Source organism: Styela clava, chromosome 11 (assembly GCF_964204865.1).
Source record: "Styela clava chromosome 11, kaStyClav1.hap1.2, whole genome shotgun sequence".
Taxonomy (NCBI): domain Eukaryota; kingdom Metazoa; phylum Chordata; class Ascidiacea; order Stolidobranchia; family Styelidae; genus Styela; species Styela clava.
In genome coordinates, this window is record NC_135260.1 from 18,628,798 (window position 1) to 18,651,694 (window position 22,897).

General features: G+C 34.1%; 2 protein-coding genes across 3 annotated transcripts; one reads left to right on the top strand and one right to left on the bottom strand.

Annotated features, from left to right (window-relative positions):
* The first annotated feature begins 2,076 nt into the window (after nt 1-2,076).
* LOC120348108 (uncharacterized) lies at nt 2,077-8,958 on the top strand. Of its 2 annotated transcripts, XM_039418230.2 has the most exons (5): nt 2,077-3,106; nt 5,443-5,593; nt 5,905-6,011; nt 7,378-7,435; nt 8,818-8,958. In XM_039418230.2, exons 1-5 carry the CDS (start codon nt 2,855-2,857, stop codon nt 8,823-8,825), a joined length of 576 nt encoding a protein of 191 aa, XP_039274164.1. In that variant the 5' UTR covers nt 2,077-2,854; the 3' UTR covers nt 8,826-8,958. The 2 variants fall into 2 exon arrangements, with proteins under 2 accessions (XP_039274164.1, XP_039274162.1); XM_039418228.2 differs by lacking the exon at nt 8,818-8,958 and having other exon boundaries at nt 2,078-3,106; nt 7,378-8,361.
* Nucleotides 8,785-12,044, bottom strand: LOC120348107 (uncharacterized). Its single transcript, XM_039418227.2, has 7 exons — nt 11,900-12,044; nt 11,575-11,636; nt 11,048-11,219; nt 10,763-10,873; nt 10,487-10,602; nt 9,970-10,094; nt 8,785-9,811 (listed from the first exon to the last, which is right to left on the bottom strand). The coding sequence occupies exons 1-7, from the start codon at nt 11,971-11,973 to the stop codon at nt 9,635-9,637; spliced, it is 837 nt and encodes a 278-aa protein (XP_039274161.1). The 5' UTR covers nt 11,974-12,044; the 3' UTR covers nt 8,785-9,634.
* Nucleotides 12,045-22,897: the final 10,853 nt, after the last annotated feature.

Below are 22,897 nucleotides of genomic sequence, written 5' to 3' on the forward strand. Positions count from 1 at the left end.
CCCCAAAATCGAGCAAAACCTAGTTAGCGAAACATCATACTGTCAAAAGCTATCGAGATATATTACGGTATTTCAACAATCTTGCAAAACCAGAACGTGGTTTTATATATTAGGTGTCATGGTATTACCACCAATATCCGTACCGATCACATATAAATTTTACTTGTATTTCACAAGCTAGACCAAATATGGCACCGTACCCACCTGTCTTCCAAAAATTGATCATTCAACCTCTATGCATACATCTTTTGTGTTATCCTTTTCCAAGTTAATGGCTAAACCACCAACAATAGCGTGGAAATCCATTATAACGCGCATAACGATGAATTTCCTCAAAATATCTTACATTTTGCACCGTTGACACGGCTAATCCAACCCACTCACTGCACCCGCAAGCAGAAAGTCGCACGTAGCAAGATGGCCGCCGCGACCTTCAATTCGGCACAAAATCGCAAACGTGTAGCGCCGCCAATGCGTACTCTAGTTATATACACCTCAATGGTTATAACACACACAAAAATGAATCCCATACTCCCATAGAGCTCACAGAAATAGCTTTGTTAGCGATAATAACAATCTTTAACCACTGATAATTTCGAAGCAATTGGTATAGCAGTTGAAGGGAAAAAGCGATATTTTTCACAACATGAAAAAAAGTATACAAATAACAATATATTCCCAAAACGATCTATAGGTTTACCTCGCGTCCAATAATACCGTTTATTAGGTAAATGAGCGTTGGCTATTTTGATGCAGTTTTGAACATCATATCTATGTAACCCTGGATTTTCAACGCTCCGCAATATAATGTTCAAAAGATAGAGATGCTTTGTTGTATTGGAAAAGAAATGAGAGTCTGTTTCTCTGAAATGCGTCTTAGCAATAAAAATGTTGTCAAAAACATTAGGCGCATGTTTTCCACCGACGTATTTGACGCACCTATTCAAAATATTCGAATACACTGAATTTCCTCGAAACATAAGCAATATTCTAATAATTTTATGTTATGATATATATAAAATGACAAATTTTGATCACATTTGTAGTCATATATCCGATGTGCGCCGAATAATTTCTGTTTTGGTTTTTCAAATGAGCTTTGAGAGAAAAATGTTTGGAAACCTCTGCTCTATAGCAGAGCTACTACTCACCGAAGTTCCGCATACAAAACTTAAAAAATATTTGGGTCCGCTCAGTGGTGGGATTCATTATTTTTTGTCAGCCGGTTCCATCACACAAATGTCATATTTTTCAGCCGGTTCTGTTACAAAAAGTCATGTTTTTTCAGTAATGCCAACCGGTTCGCTGATAAAATTCTGTGAGACGGTTCTATAGAACCCGTGCGAACCGGCTGAATTCCACTACTGGGTCCGGACCTTCCAGAAATTATATCTCGACATCCTCATATTTCGCACTTCCTCGGCCGACTAATGATTATTAGCCAATCAAGATTGTTTAATATAGCGTTATATTTATTTTAATATATATTTTAATTTATAAAAGTGATTTTATAGAAGGAAACAAAAGTGGGGCTAATGATCCAAAATAAAGAATTGGGCGCGATCGGAATCGAATACCCGAATAGTCCGGATTCGGACCGCGGTCCGCCAGTTGAGTAGCCCTGCTCTATAGCATGGATGCACAATAGAAACCCCCTTGTATCATGCTGTCGAGTGGTAGACAGATATAAGCAAGACTACAAGTAGGCTATACACTTAATAAAATTGATAGAACTTTTTTTTTCAAATAAAGAAAATACCACTGAAGTATGTTCGCATGTTTATGTTCAAACAAATTCCTAATGTCCTCGTTTTACCTCACTATACAAAATGATTATAAGGAAACTATGATCACGTGATCTGTATTGAAGATACAGTAATATCATTGGTGTCCGTTTTCTACGTACATACTTAACAAACAAACATGCGCATAGTCAGACTTCCGGCAGAAACAATTATGTGTATGCGTCACTTTCTATGCTCCATAGATACGTGCAATGGGCCGGTTTAAACGTTTGCTCGCAGATGCATGAAAGACAATTAACATTGGCAAAATGACAATAAAGTCAGTTTGCATCAGTGGAGTGTGTAGTCAACAGCTCTGTCAATCAATCATGTCGTTTTTTTTAAGTGGGAAATGTCTACTACTTCGTCGCGCTTAAACGGCACACTTTTCTTCCAGCTCCAAAATTCAAACTTTTGAAAGTTTATTACTGATATTAGACAGAAATTCACGTGGAATTATTGTTATCAAGCGGTCACGAAGGCGGTTACCGAGAGTTTCCAGTACAACTTTTTAATCTGGTTTGACAGCCCCAGTTGCAAAATGCATTGATGTACGTCCCTCGAGCAATATTACGCTAGATGTTGATTATCAAAAAATTCTGACTGCAGGACATCCGTTTCATAATGAAAGAATCGAGAGTCAAGAAAGGTTGACGTATGTAGAGTATGATTACACCGTTATACTTGGATCTGATGTGTAATTATAAAGAAATAAGAAGTCAAGATCCAATTGGCATTAGTTGAAATAATAGACACGGTTTACACGGTCTAATGGTATTCGGCTTATTGTTATCATGTTGTGTCGATACTACTACTGTAAAGTGACAAATTTTTTTGTTTAGAATCCGGTGGTATACCCACGCCCTCTTTGCCAAATTTACCGATAAACATTCCAATATCAAGAGCCGCATTTGGCCTATATTGCGAATTTCACATTATGAGCAAATGTGAAACTGTTGCTATATTTCGCCACCGGCATTTAAATTGCGGAGTGCGGAATATGCTTATTTTCTTTTATCCCCAGGAATTTCAGACCGAAAACAAAGTGTATTTCGCTTTAACTACTCAAAATGAAGGTTATAGTAGCAGGTCTTCCCAAGACAGGAACGAAGTCAATGAGTGCTGCGTTGAAGAAATTGGGATATAACGTTTATGATTTTTTGGAGAATTTATACTATTTAGAAAACGAATGGGAGAAAATTTTCAAAAATAAATATGACAAAGGATTGTTTCAAAAAATGTACGACAACGTAGACGCCGTTGCCGATTTGCCAGCTTGTCATTTCTGGGAAGAAATTCACCGGGATTTTCCGGATGCAAAGGTGAATATGAATATGCATTGTTGTGAAACGTTATCCTATAATTAAACCAATGTTTAGTTATTGCATGTGTACTCTCCTTGACAGTAAAATGAACTGAAGTTGCAGTTCTTTGCAGGCAATATCTCAAAAACTGGATGGTTGCATATTCCAGCAATGCTCTATAACCACAATGAAACGCGAATAAACGATATGACGTTTTTATGTAACCTTAAATGTTGCGTAGGTGCTTGAATGAGTAGCCTTTCACTTAATTGACTCAGTGCTAATACAAACAAGTGATTAAATTTCACTTCACATGAAAGTAAATAAAAATGACAGTTACCACATATTCACCTCAACAGAATCGCAATACGACTGAGTAGGCTACATTTTTTAAATCTTTGTTTAATTACGCATATACGCAGCCTTATTGAACACGAAATGGACCTTTGTGGACCAAATGGACCCATCGTGTTGCTAATCAGTTACGTAGACAACAATGACTTCAAGTACTTTTATTACAGTAGGCTACATCGCCAGTACCCTGGCCTCCCCTGCGCAGGAGGGCAAAAACAGTATTTATAAAAATAAATACAAATGACAATTAACCTGAATAAGAAATGAATTGGGCATGTAATGAATTTATAAACACGTCAATATAAAAAAAAATGATGCGGTTGATATAACTTGGCCAGCCCTCCAAAGAAAAATAACTGCAAAATATGAGAGTAATGTTGGATGCTCCGCAAGTGGCTCTTGATCTGGTGGCTATACAACTAATGTTTATAAAATAAATTCAACGCCAGTTAAGGCCAATCCACCGAGTGAAAAGCATATAAAAAAAAATTAACGAAAACAGAAATTGCTACGGAAGGGCTGGCTAACTCGGCGACGGCTCTACAGATGTAGAATGAAATAACGAGTGTTTGACACGTGGTGCAATACCATAGCTATTTTATGCTCTCTATCAGGTGATTTTGAAGTTCCCCTTCGAGGAGCCGAACACGAGCAACGGAGCGGACCGTGAAGTCGGGGGAGTTCAGGGTTTTGAACGCCTGGGTAACTCGAAATATATATCAGCTTCGCGGGCAACATTCGGGACACCCAGATCGCCGACCGCAGCCGTGGAATGGAAAACATCTCACAGGTCCGGTCTGGCAACCGGAAAACGGCTCTCACCAGACAATAGATGCTCGTGTCCAGCCGCTCGAGATCACGCCGACGGTCATACGCAAGATAAACATCAGATTGATAAAAAGAAAGTATAATTTCCTTCCGCATAGCAAAATAAATATTTCAAAGATGTATAAATAACACGAAAGCCTAATTCAGTGACAGAATGAACAAAAATTGCTAAATAAATTATTGCTGTTTAGATAGAGTAATAACGAAAATATATTTTGTAAAAAATCTAACAATTGAGACCTGCCTGAACGTAAATGATTTAATTTTTAAAAATAAATCTGACAAACCTAAAATAATTCTATTATCTGGACACGTGAAAAATACTGAGAACGCCATATAAAACGCCGTATGAAAGCATAAAACTATTTCTAATGCAAAGTTTGTGAATTAAAACACAATTAGTAAACTAAGACCAGATTAAAATTACCCAAAAACGAAGTGACGAGATTTCCATTCATTAAATTTATTTAGTTATTTGTTCGTGGCCTCATTTCTTTGTCTTACTAGCAAAAGCAAATTACGTATCATTCAGCTACCAAACTAGTGAACATTCCGAACATACATTTTTGAAATTCCCTATATATCGTCTATTGATAATCGGATAAATTCAGAGTTTCCTAATTTTGAAATTCTGTAAGCAACAAATAATGGGCACAAAGTGGACATGTGAATCATTTTGTTATCATGTGGTTATTGTTGTTTTTTTCCTCCTTCATTTACTTTATTTTGTTGTTGTTGTTAAAATCGCTTTTCTCTTTAACTACTGGACCAATTGCTTTGAAATTTTCATTGGTGAAAGATTGTTGTTGTCGCTAAAATGCTATTACTTTTATATATTTCAAAAATATCTGTTCGTTTTTCATTTTTGTGTGGTGACGTAATAAACTTAAAAAGTGCTTGTAGACGTTCCGCTACCACATGTCACCGTTCCCGTCGTCACAGAATCTGGGAAAACCAGGACAGCCCAGGTACCGGAAACCTGGTACTGGTAATTTACGGTACCTGTTCCACAGTTCCAGCTTCGTTCGCGATATGATTTTGGGGGGAATTGTGGGCAGACAAAAATTGTTTTGGTCTTCGTGTCCATATATTTGAGCATCGCTCTCTTGTTTTGTTTTAATATTGTCAGCTCACCACGGTGCATTTGTATTTTGTTTATTTTTATTATACAGATAATACTCACAGTTAGAGATTCCGAAGATGTTTGGCTGAAGAGTTTGATGCATCACATTGAGAAACTCGATAATCACGTACTTGCAAGAATCATTCAAGTGTTTGAGATTATGCAAGGAAGAATGGCGGGGTTAATGCTTACTTTGTCATGTAATAGCTTTGTATTTTACCGTAGCAAACAACAACTTATCGAATAAATTTAAAATATTTACACATATTTCGGATTTGTCGTTTCTTTAAGAGTTTTATATTTATATCAGATGCATTATTTACATTTAAACTATTTATAATCGTATTCAGGTATATATGTAAAATTTTGATAATCTTTTTATGCGAAATTCTGGAACCTAACAATATATATATGTTTTTCGTTTATGTTTAAATATATGATGGGGGAAGTAATATTATTATTGCATAGAATTCTAAAATATTTAGTCCGAAAATGATGTTTTCCCATTCAGACAAAGTAATCTTGGGAATAGATCGAACTGTGCTGGGAAAGAAAACAACAATGAATGAGTTACTACTGAAAATGAAATACAGAGCTCACAACGCTCACGTGATCCAAGTATGATAATTTATTAACGTTCTCATCTCGCATTAACCATTATTTGATTTTCAAAATAAATAGCTAGCACTTTAAACAAAAATAAAATTAAACTGTGACAAACTTTGATAGGTAGCAGTGCCATCTAAAAATAATATATACAAAAATCTACCTCATTTTGGAAATTTTCAAAATACTGTAATTGTTGCATATACTTTAAGTCAGTGGTTCCCAACGTTTTTTTCGCGACCCCTTTCGAATATTTCAAACATGCCACGACCGCTTTAACTATATTTTCTTAAATAAATATTCATAACAACAACAAAAAATGGATATCATAGCAATATATACATTTATTCGCTATTAACTGTTTATATTCAATGTGATGGTAGAGTTTACGTCAGTGCAGCCAACTTTGAAATTTGTGTTTGTGTGTTAGAAAAAGTCAGTCTCAAGTCATCTTGCAATTTCATTCGATTTCTTTCCGTAGTTTTGATATGTGAAAGAAAATCAGCTCTCACACGGGTATGTCGTAGCCAAGGGCAACTGTATGTAAAATGCCAGTTTCGATATTTTTTGATATGATTCAGACATACCACACTAAAATTGCAACAGTGACCTCTCGTTGTGAATATCACATGCCGCTGGATAATTTTTAGGATCGATAAATTGTTGTTTTATGAATTTTTAGAGCATAAGTAGCAGTACAATATTTGCAGTGAACATATATAACTGTGCTGTGAACCGAGCACGCCAAAGAGCGTTTTCAATTAATTAAGATTAAGCGTAGATGCTGATAACAGATGCCATGGTTTACTAATCCTTTCATTAAGAGTAGGCGCACCATACGTCCCGCTTTAGGCGGGACAGTTCCACTTTTTAGCGTCTTGTCCTGCCGTCCCGATAAGTCAGCCAAAAGTCCCGCTTTGACGTTCAGCCATACAACATAATACACGAACATGTTCTTGTTACTGTTGTTGCTGTGTAACTTAGCGCTAGCCTATCTACTGCAGGTGAATGCGTTTGTCTCGTTGTTTCTCTCTAACATTGTTAGCAAACGTATCGCATGTAGAACCAATACTAATTATTCTAAATTATTCGTACTTCGTTAACGTCAATTTCTTTCTATTTTTCAAACTGAACCCGATATTTATACAGAGAATATGCACATGAACTCTCGATGACAATATGGTCAACGAACAATCGGGATAGCTTTAAATGTGGGCCTATGTAGTAAAATCGGAAATGTAAAGTTAACAGCTAAGGGCCTAAGGGGTCATTGTCTTTGGAGACGTCCCGCTTTGAAGTCACAAAAATATGGTAACCCTAATTATAGGCTGTGTGCTGATTATGATATGATATATTCAAGCTAGTTATATATTCTCAGAATGCACAACCAAACAATTTGCTCGTTTTTAACTGCAAGGAAGGATGGGAACCTCTGTGTAAGTTTCTTGAAGTTCCAATACCAGATGATGCATTCCCTCATGCAAACATCAGAGCATCACTTGTCGATACAGCTCCACATCACCCCCTTGCGATAAAGTATCAGCATGAAGTATTGGGTTCCCTCGCAAAGGGACTATTAAAATGTAGCATTTTAGTAATCCTGATTTTGTTTATAGCAAACCTTTTATTTTGGTAATTATTTCTATAATTCACCGTTTGTAAAAATTATTAAACAAGATTATGGAATCGAACATAATAAGCCAGGAATACAGATGAACACGTCTACGATCTCAAATTGCACGAGATGATTTACCGCGTAACTCCAAGAATATGTCTGTCAATTTGGGTTTGAATATTAGAAAATATTCACATAATTAGTTTTTTTTTTAATTTTTTCATAGTTTTCACAGTGTAATATGCAAAAGTGTTTATATGCAATTTTATCAACTACCTGAAAAATATGTCCCTTTTGAATCTCTTGAAAAATATATTATATTTTATTCTTATATCTATTCGCCTATTAATTAGTCTATATTTCTTGTTGTAACACATTGAAAGCTACAAAATTTATAATTCTTACAATTGGTTTTAAAGATAGTGCTTGTTTATTTATATATATATATGTATAGCCGGTGTATGGGTTTGCTAATAGTCGTAATAGACAACGTAGCATTCTCGTTATTTTGCAAATTTGTCGACAGCAATATGTGCACTAATATCAGCACTAAACATCCAGTATACATTTGTTATAATAAGAATATTGTTGAATATTGAGTTTTTTTCTTGACTTCTAATATCGTAACCACACTAGCTTGTAGAAACATGAAGAGGTACTTATACATATGATTCCTTCATATTTAACTAATTCAATTTCGGTATGTATTTGAGTTCATAGTGCATTCCAACCAGAGTTTTGAATTCCTGCATAAGTCCCCTACGCAATTTCGGGAATTTTTTGCAGAAGATGCTGTAGATTTTTAAAATGCCAATAACTAGAAGACGCTATCTTTGATGAGGTCTTTAACGTTTTTGGGAAATTAGAGAAGATAATCAATCAGTTTGTCTAGCAGCATCGATAACCTAAACCTATAGTTGTGTAAAATCTCAGGAGAAATGCTGTAAATTTTTTTTCTACGGTTGCTGAGCCAATACTAAACGTCCATTCTCACGCTACTGTTTCTAACCCAGTTGATCAAAGACAAGAGAGTAATAAATAGGACTGGATATAGCAATATTTATAAACCATAAAGTTGAACATTAGCTCTTTCTCTTCTGAAGATTCGACGTGGTTGTAAACCAGATTGGACTCTGCATGTTTCTGATATATATATCTTTTTTCTTAAGATAAATGGCAATCAATAATCTTTATTTCTTTTAGATAAATAATAAATATAAAATTTTGAAGAAGCAGACATTGGACAGACAAGAGCCACACAACAGCAGATAAAATTAAATATAAAAAGTAACAGTTAATGATTATAGTAAAATATAAAAACTTTCGATTATACATTGAAAATTTAGATTTTGCAGAAACCTCTCTCATATGTTCTTGTTTTGATCTGTGACATTGGGTTTGAGTCAGGGCTGGAGTTCAGTCATTGATTACAAAATAAATGTGCGTGAACGAAATTAAGTTTTGCATAATTTTATCTATCAAATTAGTTGGTTTATATACAATTTTGGCAGTGAGAAATGTAGAATGAGAAAGCACCACATTGCTCTTGTTTAAATAGTATCAAAAACAGTAAAAACACCGGTGTCATGAAATATAAAATAGATAAAAACACACATAGTCGCAAGTTTTTTTTATAAAAAACATCATGCGAAAAGAAATAGCAATATGTGTGAACATTATCAGTTATCATTGCACATTTAACATGTTGATATTCAACAAATAAAACTAATAATATATAATTGGTATTGGCTAATGTCGGGTTCTTGCGTGAAAAGCACGTTATGATATCCTAAGTTATACAAAATGAATGATTTTTATGTCGTCTAGGGTCTAGGCAACCTCAAAATTCAGGTGGGTAAGTATATTTTGAATATTCTATTTTTGAAGACTTTACAGTAAAAAATTGCTTCAACATTCAATTCTAATATTGCATCTGTGGCATGAAAGCCCGAACAACGCGATATATTTGTCTCTACAGTGCCGCCTGAAGATTAAGCTTGAATAAAGATGTACCGTTGAATCAGATTCTCCATGTTTTACAATCGTTCGCTCTCTGATTTTGAATATCGCGATGAGTTCCTCGATGTACTGCCATAAGAAGAGCATACTCCTTCTTTTTGTGTTTCATTGAAAGTAGACCTTTGACATAGTGCTTTCCATCGCTGTCGGCGCAAACGATAACACTTCCACTATCCGACTAAATATTGAAAAGATCGTTTAGTTGATTTGAAGCATTTGCAGCAATTAACAATCCACTTCGTTTACAATACTAATAAAGAACAATGATTTAGTTATTGAACAGGCGTTTCGATTCGTGCTTCATGGTAGAAGTCGGAAAATCAAAAAAAAACTTACCGGCACAACGCCATCCGCATCTCCTTCTTTAGTACATTGAAGATTGGGACTATCGTGGTGTTTGTATTCTTCGTATCCATACAATTCGTGACAAGACTTAGTATTCACTTTTTTATATTCCATATCTGTAATCATACTGTAATTCAATTTTCTTGAAACGCTGACATAGGATCTCTACATGCATGTGTGATGTGTTTAAATGGTCTTGGTAGGTTAGCTCAAAAGGAGTGTGAGCATCGCTTGACATTTGGCTAGACTCAAGAAACAAAGGAGGTATGGGAACGCGTTTTCTATCTAGCACATTCATTGACAAAATGCGCGGCACGACGTACACTACTGCGCGCTAATTGTTATAAATACAACTCAGTCGAAAACCCGTTTTCAATTACTATTGGAAAGGTTTCTGACCCAACACTCGGCGTCGCAAAAACCAGCTAATACCGAGTTCGTTTCGAGATATACTGTTTTGTAGTCTGAAATAAAATCATATTCCCCGAAAATAAACACAAAACCATACCTTGTCCTCTCATTAAATAAATCCAACAAACATCATCAGGACCTGGTTTGGCATCATCTCGCCAACAAGACTGTGAGCTGACTTGAGAATTAACTTTGATCACAGCGATGTCATGTCTAAATATACAAAACATCACATTTTTGTAAGTAAATGAATCGATAAAGTTATTACGAAATACTTTTTTATACTTTTTCAAACGACTATATATTGTCTCGGGACCCTCAGGCGCCAATGTTTGAGTTACTCAATGTAAAAAAAAATGAATGATTTGGTTACCTATATTGCAAGTTCCTCGGTACAAAATGGTAATTTTTGCTGTGTTGAACCAGTGATCCTTGTTGTTCGTTGCCAGAATGGTCCGTCACTCTGTAATCACTCGGTTGAAAACTAAAATTTAAAAATATAGTCAAGGACCGTAGTACTGCGTGAGTATTATTTTTTTAAATGCTGCATCTTTTAATATTAATCTACTATATCACGAAAATGTTTATAATAAATAGGTAATTTTTCCGCAAAAATTCATTCAACGTTTCTATAACAATGATATATAATATTCCTCACCACTCTGTGGGGTTCGAAGCTCTTGCGTGTACATTTGCAGAAGTTACAAAGCAATGTGCCACCGTGATGATGAGATCGTCTGACACTCTGATTCCTTTACATTTCTTGTCCGATTGAGAAATATGTTCAATATTGACTACCCAAGACTTATGATTGCCGCAGTATTCCTGGCCTAAAGTAATTCAATCATAGAATGAAATGTACTCTTTTTCAACTTTTTTCTCATTTGAATTTTTTCTCCGAAAATATAAATGAACTGATGTTGATGGTTAATGTCATGCTTACAAAATTCCACGCCTAAGTGAATTCGAATTCCTACATATACTCGGTAAGATTGAAAATCGTGATAGCAATTGTCTTCACATTGGATCGTGAGAGATTTACGTGATGTGTGAGACGGTTGAATTCAGAAAATAATGAATATATACGAAAATATGAATTCAAAATCTGAGACTCTAATTCAATAATAAGAAGTTTCAATTTTATGTAAACCTATAAACTAGTATTTTATAAAATTCACTACTCACTCGACGGTTTTTCCAAAATTTGCCTTGAATCTTGTGGTTGGGCAAATGGAGCAGGAAGACACCTTGTATGCAAATATAAAAATTGTATTAAATGAAAGGTCACAATTTTAAAATTATATCGGTTCTTATTATGAATCATAAATAGTTCAAATAAAGTTTCCTTCTTCAAATGAAAGTGAAAACTGATGGAACTACATCCAACTGATATATATACTTTGCGCTTTGTAGTCTAGTTTTGTTGTCTAGTAGAATGATTTATTTGAAAATTAAAATAAGCAATGCTGGATCAACTCCAAAGAACATTCATTAAAAGATACGGACTTACCTTACAATTTCGGGGAAAATCGACAATACAACGACAAATGCAATGATTGTCAAATAAGATAAGTAAGACGTCATATTATACTATGTTATCAAATTTGTAGCAAAGATATATTTTATTAATATAATTCTAAAAATGAAAAAGATACTTGTGACGTATGTTGAAAATTATCACATCAACATTTAAGATTTGCTTTATCGATAGACATATATGCATGCGAATATTAGTCACATAGCTAGTCCTACGGGAAGATATGCGAAATGGGCTAATCGTTTATCAGTATATAATTTAATTTTAAATAATATATTTTCCATAAAAATATTTCGACGAATTCAGACACCCTTGCGGCCGCTTAGATTTTTGTATCCCGTAGTTCTTGGTACTTTGGACCGGCAAAAAAATCGCCATTTTTATTTGGTGATGCTGTCTACGATCCCCCGTTATCAAAAGTAGAACTATAATTTTCACGTTCATATACATTCATTATAGTAGATAGTATCAAACATGTGTAGGAAAATACATTCTGAAAATATGTCGTCTGTTTTAGTTATTCCCACACTATATTTAATAAATATCGCTCGTAAGCGATGGAAACCTGCCGCCAATTTCGTCTATGAATTAGCAGTAATTTGAATTATCCAACCTATTTGTATATGATTGTATGACTTATCTGGGAAACAATTTCAATGTTTTAGGTTCCATGCAATACATTTTTTGACTTATAAATAAGACAAGTAGATTACTCAGAATTAAATTTTGAGACAATGCAACTCTACCCCCTTTAATCTTTCGAATAAATTGTTTCGTATTTTTAATCATTGAGAACGTCTGTTCATACTTGTCTAATAGCTATTAAATCTTTTTAGCGGCCTCTACTTAATACATCACTAAACATTACTCATAAATTAATGTAGACGTATTATTGCGTTGCAATTTTCAAAACGGCGGTCTATATTTGGATCGAACACAATTAAAATAAATAAGTCTATTACGCACATGAGTAAAGTTTTCGCACTTGAAAACCTACTACACTTCATATGAAGAAGTTCTACTTTGAAACATTTGGTGCAATGCGTCTATAGAACTATAGATTTGCAATTTAAATACTCCAATAAAGAAAAAATATTGTCGGTAAATTAATTACACTCGTTATAGCCAAGTTTCATGGAATAAAAAAGCATTGCAGCAGAATAAATACGTCACGTGACTAAATTTTGGTATTTTTAATAGCAGATTCTTTTACATTGGTGTTTGAAACCAAAGATGCCTAAAGCCATTTCTACCTTAAACAGGGGTTGTGCTTTTATATTATCTTTGTTGGAATTGGAAATCGCAATTATGGCTTTTAAGTATACTAACTATTGGCTCTCGTTTGAGGTCACAGTGGAAAATTTCAATTTGCATTGTGTAGACATATAGTTTTATGAAGGTATACTTCCTCCATATTATCCATTCATCCAAATTACCCGATTTCTGAGAATTTTTATAAGCTGAGGGCTCAGTAATGATTTGAATAATACACGGATATTGATTATTTGAATTTTAGTCTTACTTACCAGCAAAATTACACAATTCATTATCCTACGGCATAATTTTTATAGCGGTATAGCAACAATTAAATTAACAATTAATTCTGCGTTTTGATGGATTTTTTAGGAGTGGTCTGGTTATCGCCATCAGTCACATAATTCTTTTCTAGCGATCATCGCATTAATATAGATTTTCTATTGCCGTTAGGCATGAACAATCGTGAAGATGTATATTTTTAACACAATCGTGATCAGTTTGATAAGGCAACAAAAACATTTCTCGACCTTTTAATAATTTGTTTTGGTTTACTTCTGTTTATAGAAAAGTTCAGATTTAGAAGCACTACTATTTATATAATATTTTTCCAGCATGAATTTAAACTTGCGTTTATGATTTTATGGATTTCATCTATGGACCAAATTTGGTTTTGATTGCATCACCATCTCAGAAGTTATTTCACTCGCTAATGATATAAAGGTGAAACTTGTAAATTTATGACGTAAAGATGTGATCATATCTTGTGACGAAGTTGTTTTGAGAAATATCTCAGAGTAGTACTTTATTTCACTTCTCTATAATGATCAGTTTACTGAGTTCTCAATCATACTATTCTTGATAACTACGGGTTGTCTAATACAGTACAAAAAAAGATTTTCAAGATCTCGCGACTCTCACTCTATACTGATCAAACGGATTTTTACCTATTCAATCTGTTCGTATTCGGGTAATAATCGGTGGAATTACAGCCGTGGTTCAGCAACAACACAACCAGTATATATTTTAACGAATTCATACTAACTGTCAAACGATTTCATTATTCGCAGCTTTATAACTAGAAAATAATATAGTTTACCTTCGCTGAACTCATGATCGGCAGACAAATACATCTTAGCTGCTTGCCGAATTGATATTGATATCATTATAGTTACAAAGGTCTTAACGCATCGCTATCTAAATCCTGTTTAAAAAACTTTTTCTATTACATCCACATTCTATACTGTGGTTTCTTTTTCACTTTTAACAGAGAAAAAAAAGATATTCAATTATATAGAATTGAGCATTTGACAAATGTTTTGAAAAATTTACAGTTTTTCTATTTAATACTAAAATGAGAGTTGTTAACATGACATTGTAACATACCAATACATCAATCATTACCTTAATTCTATGAGTCAACATGTAGTTAATAAACGATGTAATTTTTGAATTACAGCAATATATTTACATTTTACAATATTTGAGTACATAGTTAGTTGATGAAGGGAAGCGGATAAATCAGCATTTCCAGGGAAATGTCTCTTTCCAGAACAAACTCTGTTGTTATGTAACAACGGACGGAACAGCAATTGAATAAATGCGCGGGAAATACGAATACATCCAACAACCGGCGACGACGCCACCAACGGACGCAACTTTTTTCTCGTAGAACTTGATTAATTGATAGCTATATGTGGTATATAGCTATTTTGGCTGTTAAAATTTTAATACACCAAGAAGCCAATATGACTTCTCGTAATTGAGTAAATTTTTGAGACAATTATTGATAAGTATACTGCCTTTTGCACTATGTATGGTATAATTACGTAAAGTGTGCTTGTGTGAGTATGTGCGTTAATCTGGTATAAGCTCTGTCATATATATTTCACTATATAATGCATAAAACATATAGCGTTTTTGTTTCAGTTATGCTTGCTGTCAGCGACACAGTTCCGACTTATTCGGAAGTATTTACAATTTGTAATACAATTTCCTGGGTATCCCTATGTAACATATATATATATATATATACAAAGCAGTTGTGTCACGTCATGAAATGTGAAACCACGGCACTGAACACAACGTTAGAATAATAATTATGATTTTCCATTTCAGAACTTAAAAAACTACGCTGCATAACGGTATTGACTACGGCGACAGCGTGTAACTCGCTTGCCAATTTTTTCTCCATATCATCACAATTATCCAGATAGTATATATCTGTCTTTGCGTTTTTAATATTTGAAAAAGATCTAACAATCTGATTATTTTTTTCGAGTTTTTAACGAATAAATTATTCTGAATCTGAAAATCTTCTTGCTTCCGATCACACATTATAGTCTCTAAATCAATTAACAATGCTTGCTGAAATTATACAGATTGCTGCTTTTATTTGCTTACCCACTTCGAAATTGGAAAATTTTTAACAAAATATTTTGCAATTTCCGATAAATGTAAATAGAATACTTTACTAAATATAGGTTGGGGTTTTCTAATTTATCACGTGATATGAGGGTACTTTTATTTCAAAATTGTATCACGTCGTAGAAACTGACGATGCGATTTTTAAGTTAAAAATTCCACTTTCCATGACGCACACCACAAAAATGTATAAACTTTAAAAAATTCACTACCTAACTGACTAACCAATAGACTTTTGCAACCACACTTGAACTATTGGTGTCGAGCAACTTCTCAGATACTAAATAATATGGAGTTTAACACGAAGTTCAAATTTTAAATCAACGAGAAACTTCAAAAATTGTTTCGTATAATTTAGTTATTCAGTTTACCACGTAAAAACTTGCCAAAAATTATCCGTTGGCTGGGAGGACGCATTTGCCCTGAATCAAATAAACCCTAAATCACGCTATCGAACTATATGCAAATATGTATTCAAATAAAATATTTTTATAGGTTTTTATACAAGCATTATACTTCTTACACCACTTGAGGGGGATATGGAGATGACTCGCGCTAAAGCTGACAACTGTGATGCCAGCTTCATTGACTTGCAGGTTTATACAGTGCACACGTACAGAGTGCTTATACAACCGATTGTCACATTCGTTCATAACCGTATAATCGTGAGGATAAGTTATAATGTACCCGAACTGAAGAAGAAAACAAATATCAGGCTTCTCTGTAAAAAATTATCCCAGTTGCTACAAAAACTGATCGTGGGAAAAACACACTGACAATGTTTAAATTTTCAATAAAATCCAGCGATTTAAGAACAAATATGTGATATTCATAATCAAAACTATTCTATTGTTTGTCTAAACGACAATAACGTTATTGTCAAGTTAGAACAAATCACAAGGGAAAGTTTTAAAACTATTAAGAAATCTGAATGAAGTCCCTAGATATTGAGAAATTCGAAGCGTGGTGCAAAATTGGCAAATTGACTCAGAGAATACTAGATTTAGCGACTTCCTTGATTTGGGAAGAGAACAACGAAACTGGATAGCTGGAAATAGTTCACACATAATTATTCTCGAAATTAGCATTTCCGACATCACATTTGGTTCATTCGTTTAGTGAGTAGATTTGTAACGGATGTGACCAAAATAACCTCATTGCGTTAGCGTTGAGGCATCCGAACGGAAACAATTAATGATTAAAAATAATACTTTGCAATAGCGTCAATTCTAAAAATTATTTAACAAATTTAGACAATGATACAGAAACGCAATGAATATCGGTTAGACCAAATCAAAGCAATGCACGTTCTAAGCAAAGTTAGGAATAAAATTAATTATGCGAGACCTTTATTTTCATCTATGTATATAACTACGTGTAGTTATTGATATCCCGTCCTCCTTCCGAGGAAATATATAATTTTCCGACCAAAGCTGCCAATCCATATACAATTTAAAAGAAAATAGTCATTATTAGAGTATTTCAGTAACATTCTGCCCAAGTATTATAAGAGCTACTTTAACATAAGAGTATATGCCTGAACAAGAAAGCACCTGCACATGGTTCCATACATATGTGCTTGAATCGAAGCAATTTCTAACATCTTCGTCTCAATGAAAAATTTATGCTCTGTGTTTTATCCATAGTAAGGCCCGTTTTATATACATACTCAGTTGGGGCGTTCAAGATAGAGCCGGTAGGGTAGTTTCTTTTTCGATGTTTGATCATGGAGTTGGAAACGGCAAAGATAGATGGAAAGCTCTCTTTTTAATCTATACGGTCGATAATGAATCATCGAAATATAGTTATTGAAATCTAAACTTGTTCGGGACTCTCCAGTCCAACCCATACCATTAGAAGTTTTGAAGCAGTAACCTTCATTTCCATTTCAAAAAATTTCAAATAAGTTTTTGGTTAGTCATTTTGACACATCAGAAATATTTTCTTGGCACATGGGCATCTATATCATGCGCCAGTGAGAGCATTGGTTAGTTAAGTTTTAAATACAAGCAACACGCGAGATTGTGGGGGTTGTCTATGGGTATGGCGTCTGTGCCTGCAATGCACATTACTGAACATGTATGAACTCTCGCGGTTAAAATATTTGACTGAATTTAACTTTAGTACACTAATTTATGACTGAGAATTCGTGGTATTAATTAGTAATAATTAGTATGTCACAATAGGACCATCGGTTTATGATCATTACTGAAATTAAAGAGCATTGAAGAACTGCTTTTTTATTATCACTCCGCTTTATTATGCTGTCCAAGTAAAATGTTTTGTGTTGTGTGCACTGATCCAGTTGCTATTGCAGTGGCGTCATCGATGCTCCGAGATAACGGAAATTTGGGGGCTTCCCTCCGCAGACGCTTTATCGTCCCCACTCGTCTCTTTGGTTTCTACGGCCACCGGATACTATCAGTTCACTATGCAACTACGGTTACAAATTGGACAAGTGTTGGAAGCTGTTTCCATTTGTTGTATAATTAAACACACCACCCACGCAGTTGCAATTGTTACCACATCTCATCGAATACGTATGTCCACACAATGCGCCTGACCCGAAGCTGTCAAATTGCGTGTAAGGAGAAGCGATAAATTTGGGTAATGACCCATGAAAAGTACCCCGATATTTACAATAGATATGGGTACAGATTTAACCCATAATTGCCAAATGATTACTTTTAAATAAATTAAAATTTACTACAGAGATATGTGTTTACTAATTCAATTACACGTGTTTGGCGAATTTCACGCTCACAAAAACTTGCATTTCATCATTCTAACCCGTCAAAATTGTTTAACCCGTATTGGAATGTTTACGACGAATTGCGTCATATTTGAAAAGCGCCCCAATGGGGAAGCACGTCGTCATTCGTCGCTGCGTAAAGAGCGTAACGAAAATTGTAGGCTTCGCTTCACTGAGTGTAGGCAATGAATGGATTTGCGTTTGAAGCTTTTCTCTTTTATTTTTTCAAGGCACAGCGGTATTCTGCCATCGTTTTGTTATGTTGCGTTCGATAAACATTTTCTATCTGGATTCGCATCCAAATAAATAGTTATATTTACACTTATTTTTTAAATCTTAGGGCCTGGATGATGTCGAATTCTGTGAACGTGATTAAGTCAGATTTAGGATTCGATTTTACTGAAAATATGTATGGTATTTCAATTGGAAGAATTATATTACTTCTAATACGATAATTATTCAACTTTTTTCGTATGTGTGGGATTATAGGAGCGAGTCTTCTTTTCATGCTTGCTACGAATACTTTCTCCTGTTTCCCGGAATTCCCTGAGAAATTTTCTTTTCGTTAATATTTACTTATAATATAATATGCAGAATATATACAACATCGTTTGGAATTATCATGCATTCGTAGTTGAAATAATGAATTCATATAATTGATACTTTTACCTAGTGCCCAAAATGTTTTGTTCCACACGCGGATGCAAATGTATCGTTTTCATGCCTTTCTGTCTGAAAAATACAATATGTCTGTTTTGCTAAATGAAACTACTTGCGCTCCCGTATTTCCGCGACTTTGATGCCATGTGTAGGTGGAGGAATTCCTCAAAGTCAAAAATTGCCCTCGACCCGAGACATGAATCATCACATCATTGTATGTATACTATATGATATTTCATGAATCGATGGAAAGGAGAAATTTAAAAAAATTCGGAAGTTAGTTCGTTTTGTTTTAATTTTTTTTTTGAAAAGCCAGACTTTGAAAAGTGATATTATATATAGTATTTCTGTCGAAATAGTGTGTCAACATGGCAATGATGTGATGTTTATACTGCAAAGGAGAGACAATGTCTTTTTTCCAGTAGGTGCTTGATGAGATAACTGAAATTCTTACAATCTTATGACATTTTGACACCATACTTGCTGGGAAATTGACCATTTCTTCATTATCTTTGTTTAGAAAAAACTTGCGAAAATAAGATTATCAGATAAAAAATGGCAATATATAAGGTCACTCTAATAAAAACTGTTTTGAGAAAACAATTTTCTAGGACATTTTCAAGTTTAATCTAGAATCAAGCGAGTAGCCATATTTCAAAATAAAATCCTTTTTCAGTAAATCACCCCATTCTCCTATTTTCTATCAGAGCGTGGTAAATTCAATAGAGAAAATTTCATTTTTTTAGTGTAGCTGCTTTTATGTGTTTATGTAACGCCACATTCGAAATTTTATGAAATGAAAATTATAGACAACGACAAATTAACAAAAGATATACTTGGAGTAAGTTAAAATTCTGTTTGACCTCTAGAATACCGTATAAGCTGTAAATGTAAACACTTGTTTTAGTAGGATATAAGAAAAGAGAAAATCACGGTTCCTAAACATACGATAAAAGTTCAATTTTTTCTTTTCCGTCGAAACCAATATTCTTCTAGATTGTACCGAGCGTCAAATGGAACATAAAAGTGTGAAAAATATATTATAATAAACAGAAGGCTTTTAGAGGATCAAAAGATTAGTCGGATTTCAACCGATGATACGAAGGATAAAATTATGGCGTAATCGAGAAGTGTAATAAATTAGGTAACATGTATATGGTGAACTAGATTTATTCTGGTCCTAAAAATACTACTTATACGTGAAGGTGAAGAATGATTTTCGTGATTAAAAAAATGTTCCAAAGACAAATTTCTTCCCATTGTGCACTTTCATAAACAAATAATTTTGAAAATTCAACTTATTCATATCATTCATTGTATGCAAACAGAAAACACTTCTGGATGATTTCACTTTCATAAAATCATTTTTTTTCGGACTTGATTACGTTTAAATAATTTTAACCACAAACTTTCGACAATATTAATCAATCAATTGCCTATTTATACCAGGGCTATCTTGATTTTATCATTCACATATATTCTGTTCTATTATTAGAATTATTGGTATGTTTTATTTTCTGTTCCCCACGAAATCATTTAGCTAGTTTCAAACTTAAAATAGGAATTGTTTCAGTGGTGGGATTCAAAATTTTGAGAATAGGTTATATTTTGTATCGAAATGATTAACCGCAGTCATTCCCTCATTCTAGAAAATGTATGTCATTAGGTACGCTATATTAACATGACACGCTTTACATAAATCTAATACATAACTTTCGAAACCCCAAATATAACGATAGTCCGTGGTCGTCCAACGTATAAAATGAAATGGAAAGAAAAAGAAAAGGTTCGCTGATTATCCCAAAATTCTACGAACGAATTCGAGCGAAGCCCCCGATTCAACCACTGGATGGTTTTCATTCACTAAATATTGGACAAAACAGCAGCAAAAAAATCGTGTATTAGACATATTAGACATATTTTTGGAATCGCTTTGATATTGATTGGTGAAATATCAATACTTGGCGTCCATCGAGAGTATAAGCTCTTCTCCATAATATTTTGTTTACCTAAATTCTTCTGGTCAAATGTAGTTTGTCTAGCCGTCAAACCACAATAATCTAACACTCTATTGCGTTTTTCATGCATGCTCTAGATCAGGGGTGTGCAAAGTGCGACCCTCGGGTCAAATGCGGCCCGCAAGAGGAAATCGTGCGGCCCGCGGAGACAACTGGAGAGCAGTTCAAAAAATATATATATTAAAAGATACAAAAGCTAAATGAGTTTTGGCTACAGCCTATTAGTTTTTTTGTCTAAATCTAACCTAGAATAAGATTTGACAGCAAATTATTTAGAAATGAATCTTGGCGTATTTTACAGTGCACAGTACAGGGAACGCGTGCCCAACGTGGTACGCCATAAGCCCGAACGTGGCACGAGAACTGTTTGATAAAAAGTAATTCATGTATATATTTATAATAACTCCCTCTAAAATAAACTCTCGTTTATATCGATTGAACTTGATTCACCATGATTATTCACACATTGCTAGCTCGTGGCCCTGTCATCAGTAACTACAAATAGGCAAGTAGCCTACCTCACAGTAGCGAGCAGCTAGGTAGGTTACATCGCAATGAAGCTAGTTTATGTAGTAATAATTCAAATTGCTAATTTTATCCGCGTATGTCCAGCTCCCGATTCAGAAACTAACGTGAATGACGACATTTTGTTAGGCCCTATGCATTCTTCATTTGGTTAGTATAGGCTATCATAGGCGAGTATGGTAATTTTCATTTTTTGGTGTCGCCATATTATGTATTAGGTAATGTTCTTTTATGGTGGACGCAATCGCGAGTTGAACACAATAAAAATAAAATTTAAAGACAGTTTAAATTCCCATAGTTACAGTCCCGCAAAAACCCATTTTTTTCAGACTTAAAAAACGATCCTCGTCTTATTTACCTGGTAGGCTCATTCACCGGGAAATACGGTATATGTGTAATTCATTACCTTTTTGCAGTTTTCCTGGTCGTATTGATATGACCTTCAAGTCTTGCGCCAATATTACTAACGCAAGGTATTTACTAACGCACATTTCTACACGAAAATTTGTTATATTCTCAGTATCTTTTGGAACTCTACTTCTCTCAGAGCTCAATTTCCCTCATTTCTGAGTAAGAAAGTATACGCTTGATCTTGCTTACCTTATAAAAATGTATGGTTGATATATATTTTATTTCAAACACAAATAGACTAAAGAAAGCAAGTCGTTTTTTTTTGTAGGAAGGCGTTGTGACCTCATCAAAAACTAAAACAATAACTCCAATCATTCATAATATAGAATAATAGACGTAAAAACAGAGATAGTATACTAGTTATAGATACAACGACGAACATTATTAAGAAACAAAATTTGAAACTATATATACATATTGCACGGAATAGTATCATCAAGTACGATATAATCACACAATTCAGTCGTAGCTTCATGCTGTATTTGAGTTCAGTCGGAATGAAAAAAGAGAAAAAAAAGAATACATCTATAAATGTAAATTAAATCGGCTTTGTTTATGAACGTTTGTGTCACGAGAAAAGAAAGAAAATCTTGTCAAACTTTTAATTATATTTAATTTTCGACTATAATTCTATACCCATATTGCTTTCGGGCATTCAAATATTCTTAAATATAGTATATATACTATTCACGTATGTCACATTTGTTTATTTGGGCTTTTGGTTTGATGAAAGGACATTTTTATATCTATCAATTATCCTATTTTATTTTTATAAACACACGTATTATCACTAATGATGTAACGATAATTTGTAACAGAACTCGGTTGAGCCTTAGGACATGTTTTGGAAATTCAGAGGAAAGTACCTGTGGTTCTTATGTTTGTTCGTTCTTTTACAGTGGTAATCATGCTCATAACAGAGTTACA

Bases quoted from the DNA above. Each gene is read 5' to 3' on its own strand.
- LOC120348108 (XM_039418228.2), top strand. From the start codon at position 2,855: ATGAAGGTTATAGTAGCAGGTCTTCCCAAGACAGGAACGAAGTCAATG. The intron at 5,594-5,904 runs GTAATAGCTTTG...TTTCCCATTCAG, and splicing joins GTTAATGCTTACTTTGTCAT to ACAAAGTAATCTTGGGAATA. The intron at 6,012-7,377 runs GTATGATAATTT...ATATATTCTCAG, and splicing joins ACAACGCTCACGTGATCCAA to AATGCACAACCAAACAATTT.
- LOC120348107 (XM_039418227.2), bottom strand. From the start codon at position 11,973: ATGACGTCTTACTTATCTTATTTGACAATCATTGCATTTGTCGTTGTA. The intron at 11,637-11,899 runs GTAAGTCCGTAT...TTTGCATACAAG, and splicing joins ATTTTCCCCGAAATTGTAAG to GTGTCTTCCTGCTCCATTTG. The intron at 9,812-9,969 runs GTAAGTTTTTTT...TTCAATATTTAG, and splicing joins ATGCGGATGGCGTTGTGCCG to TCGGATAGTGGAAGTGTTAT.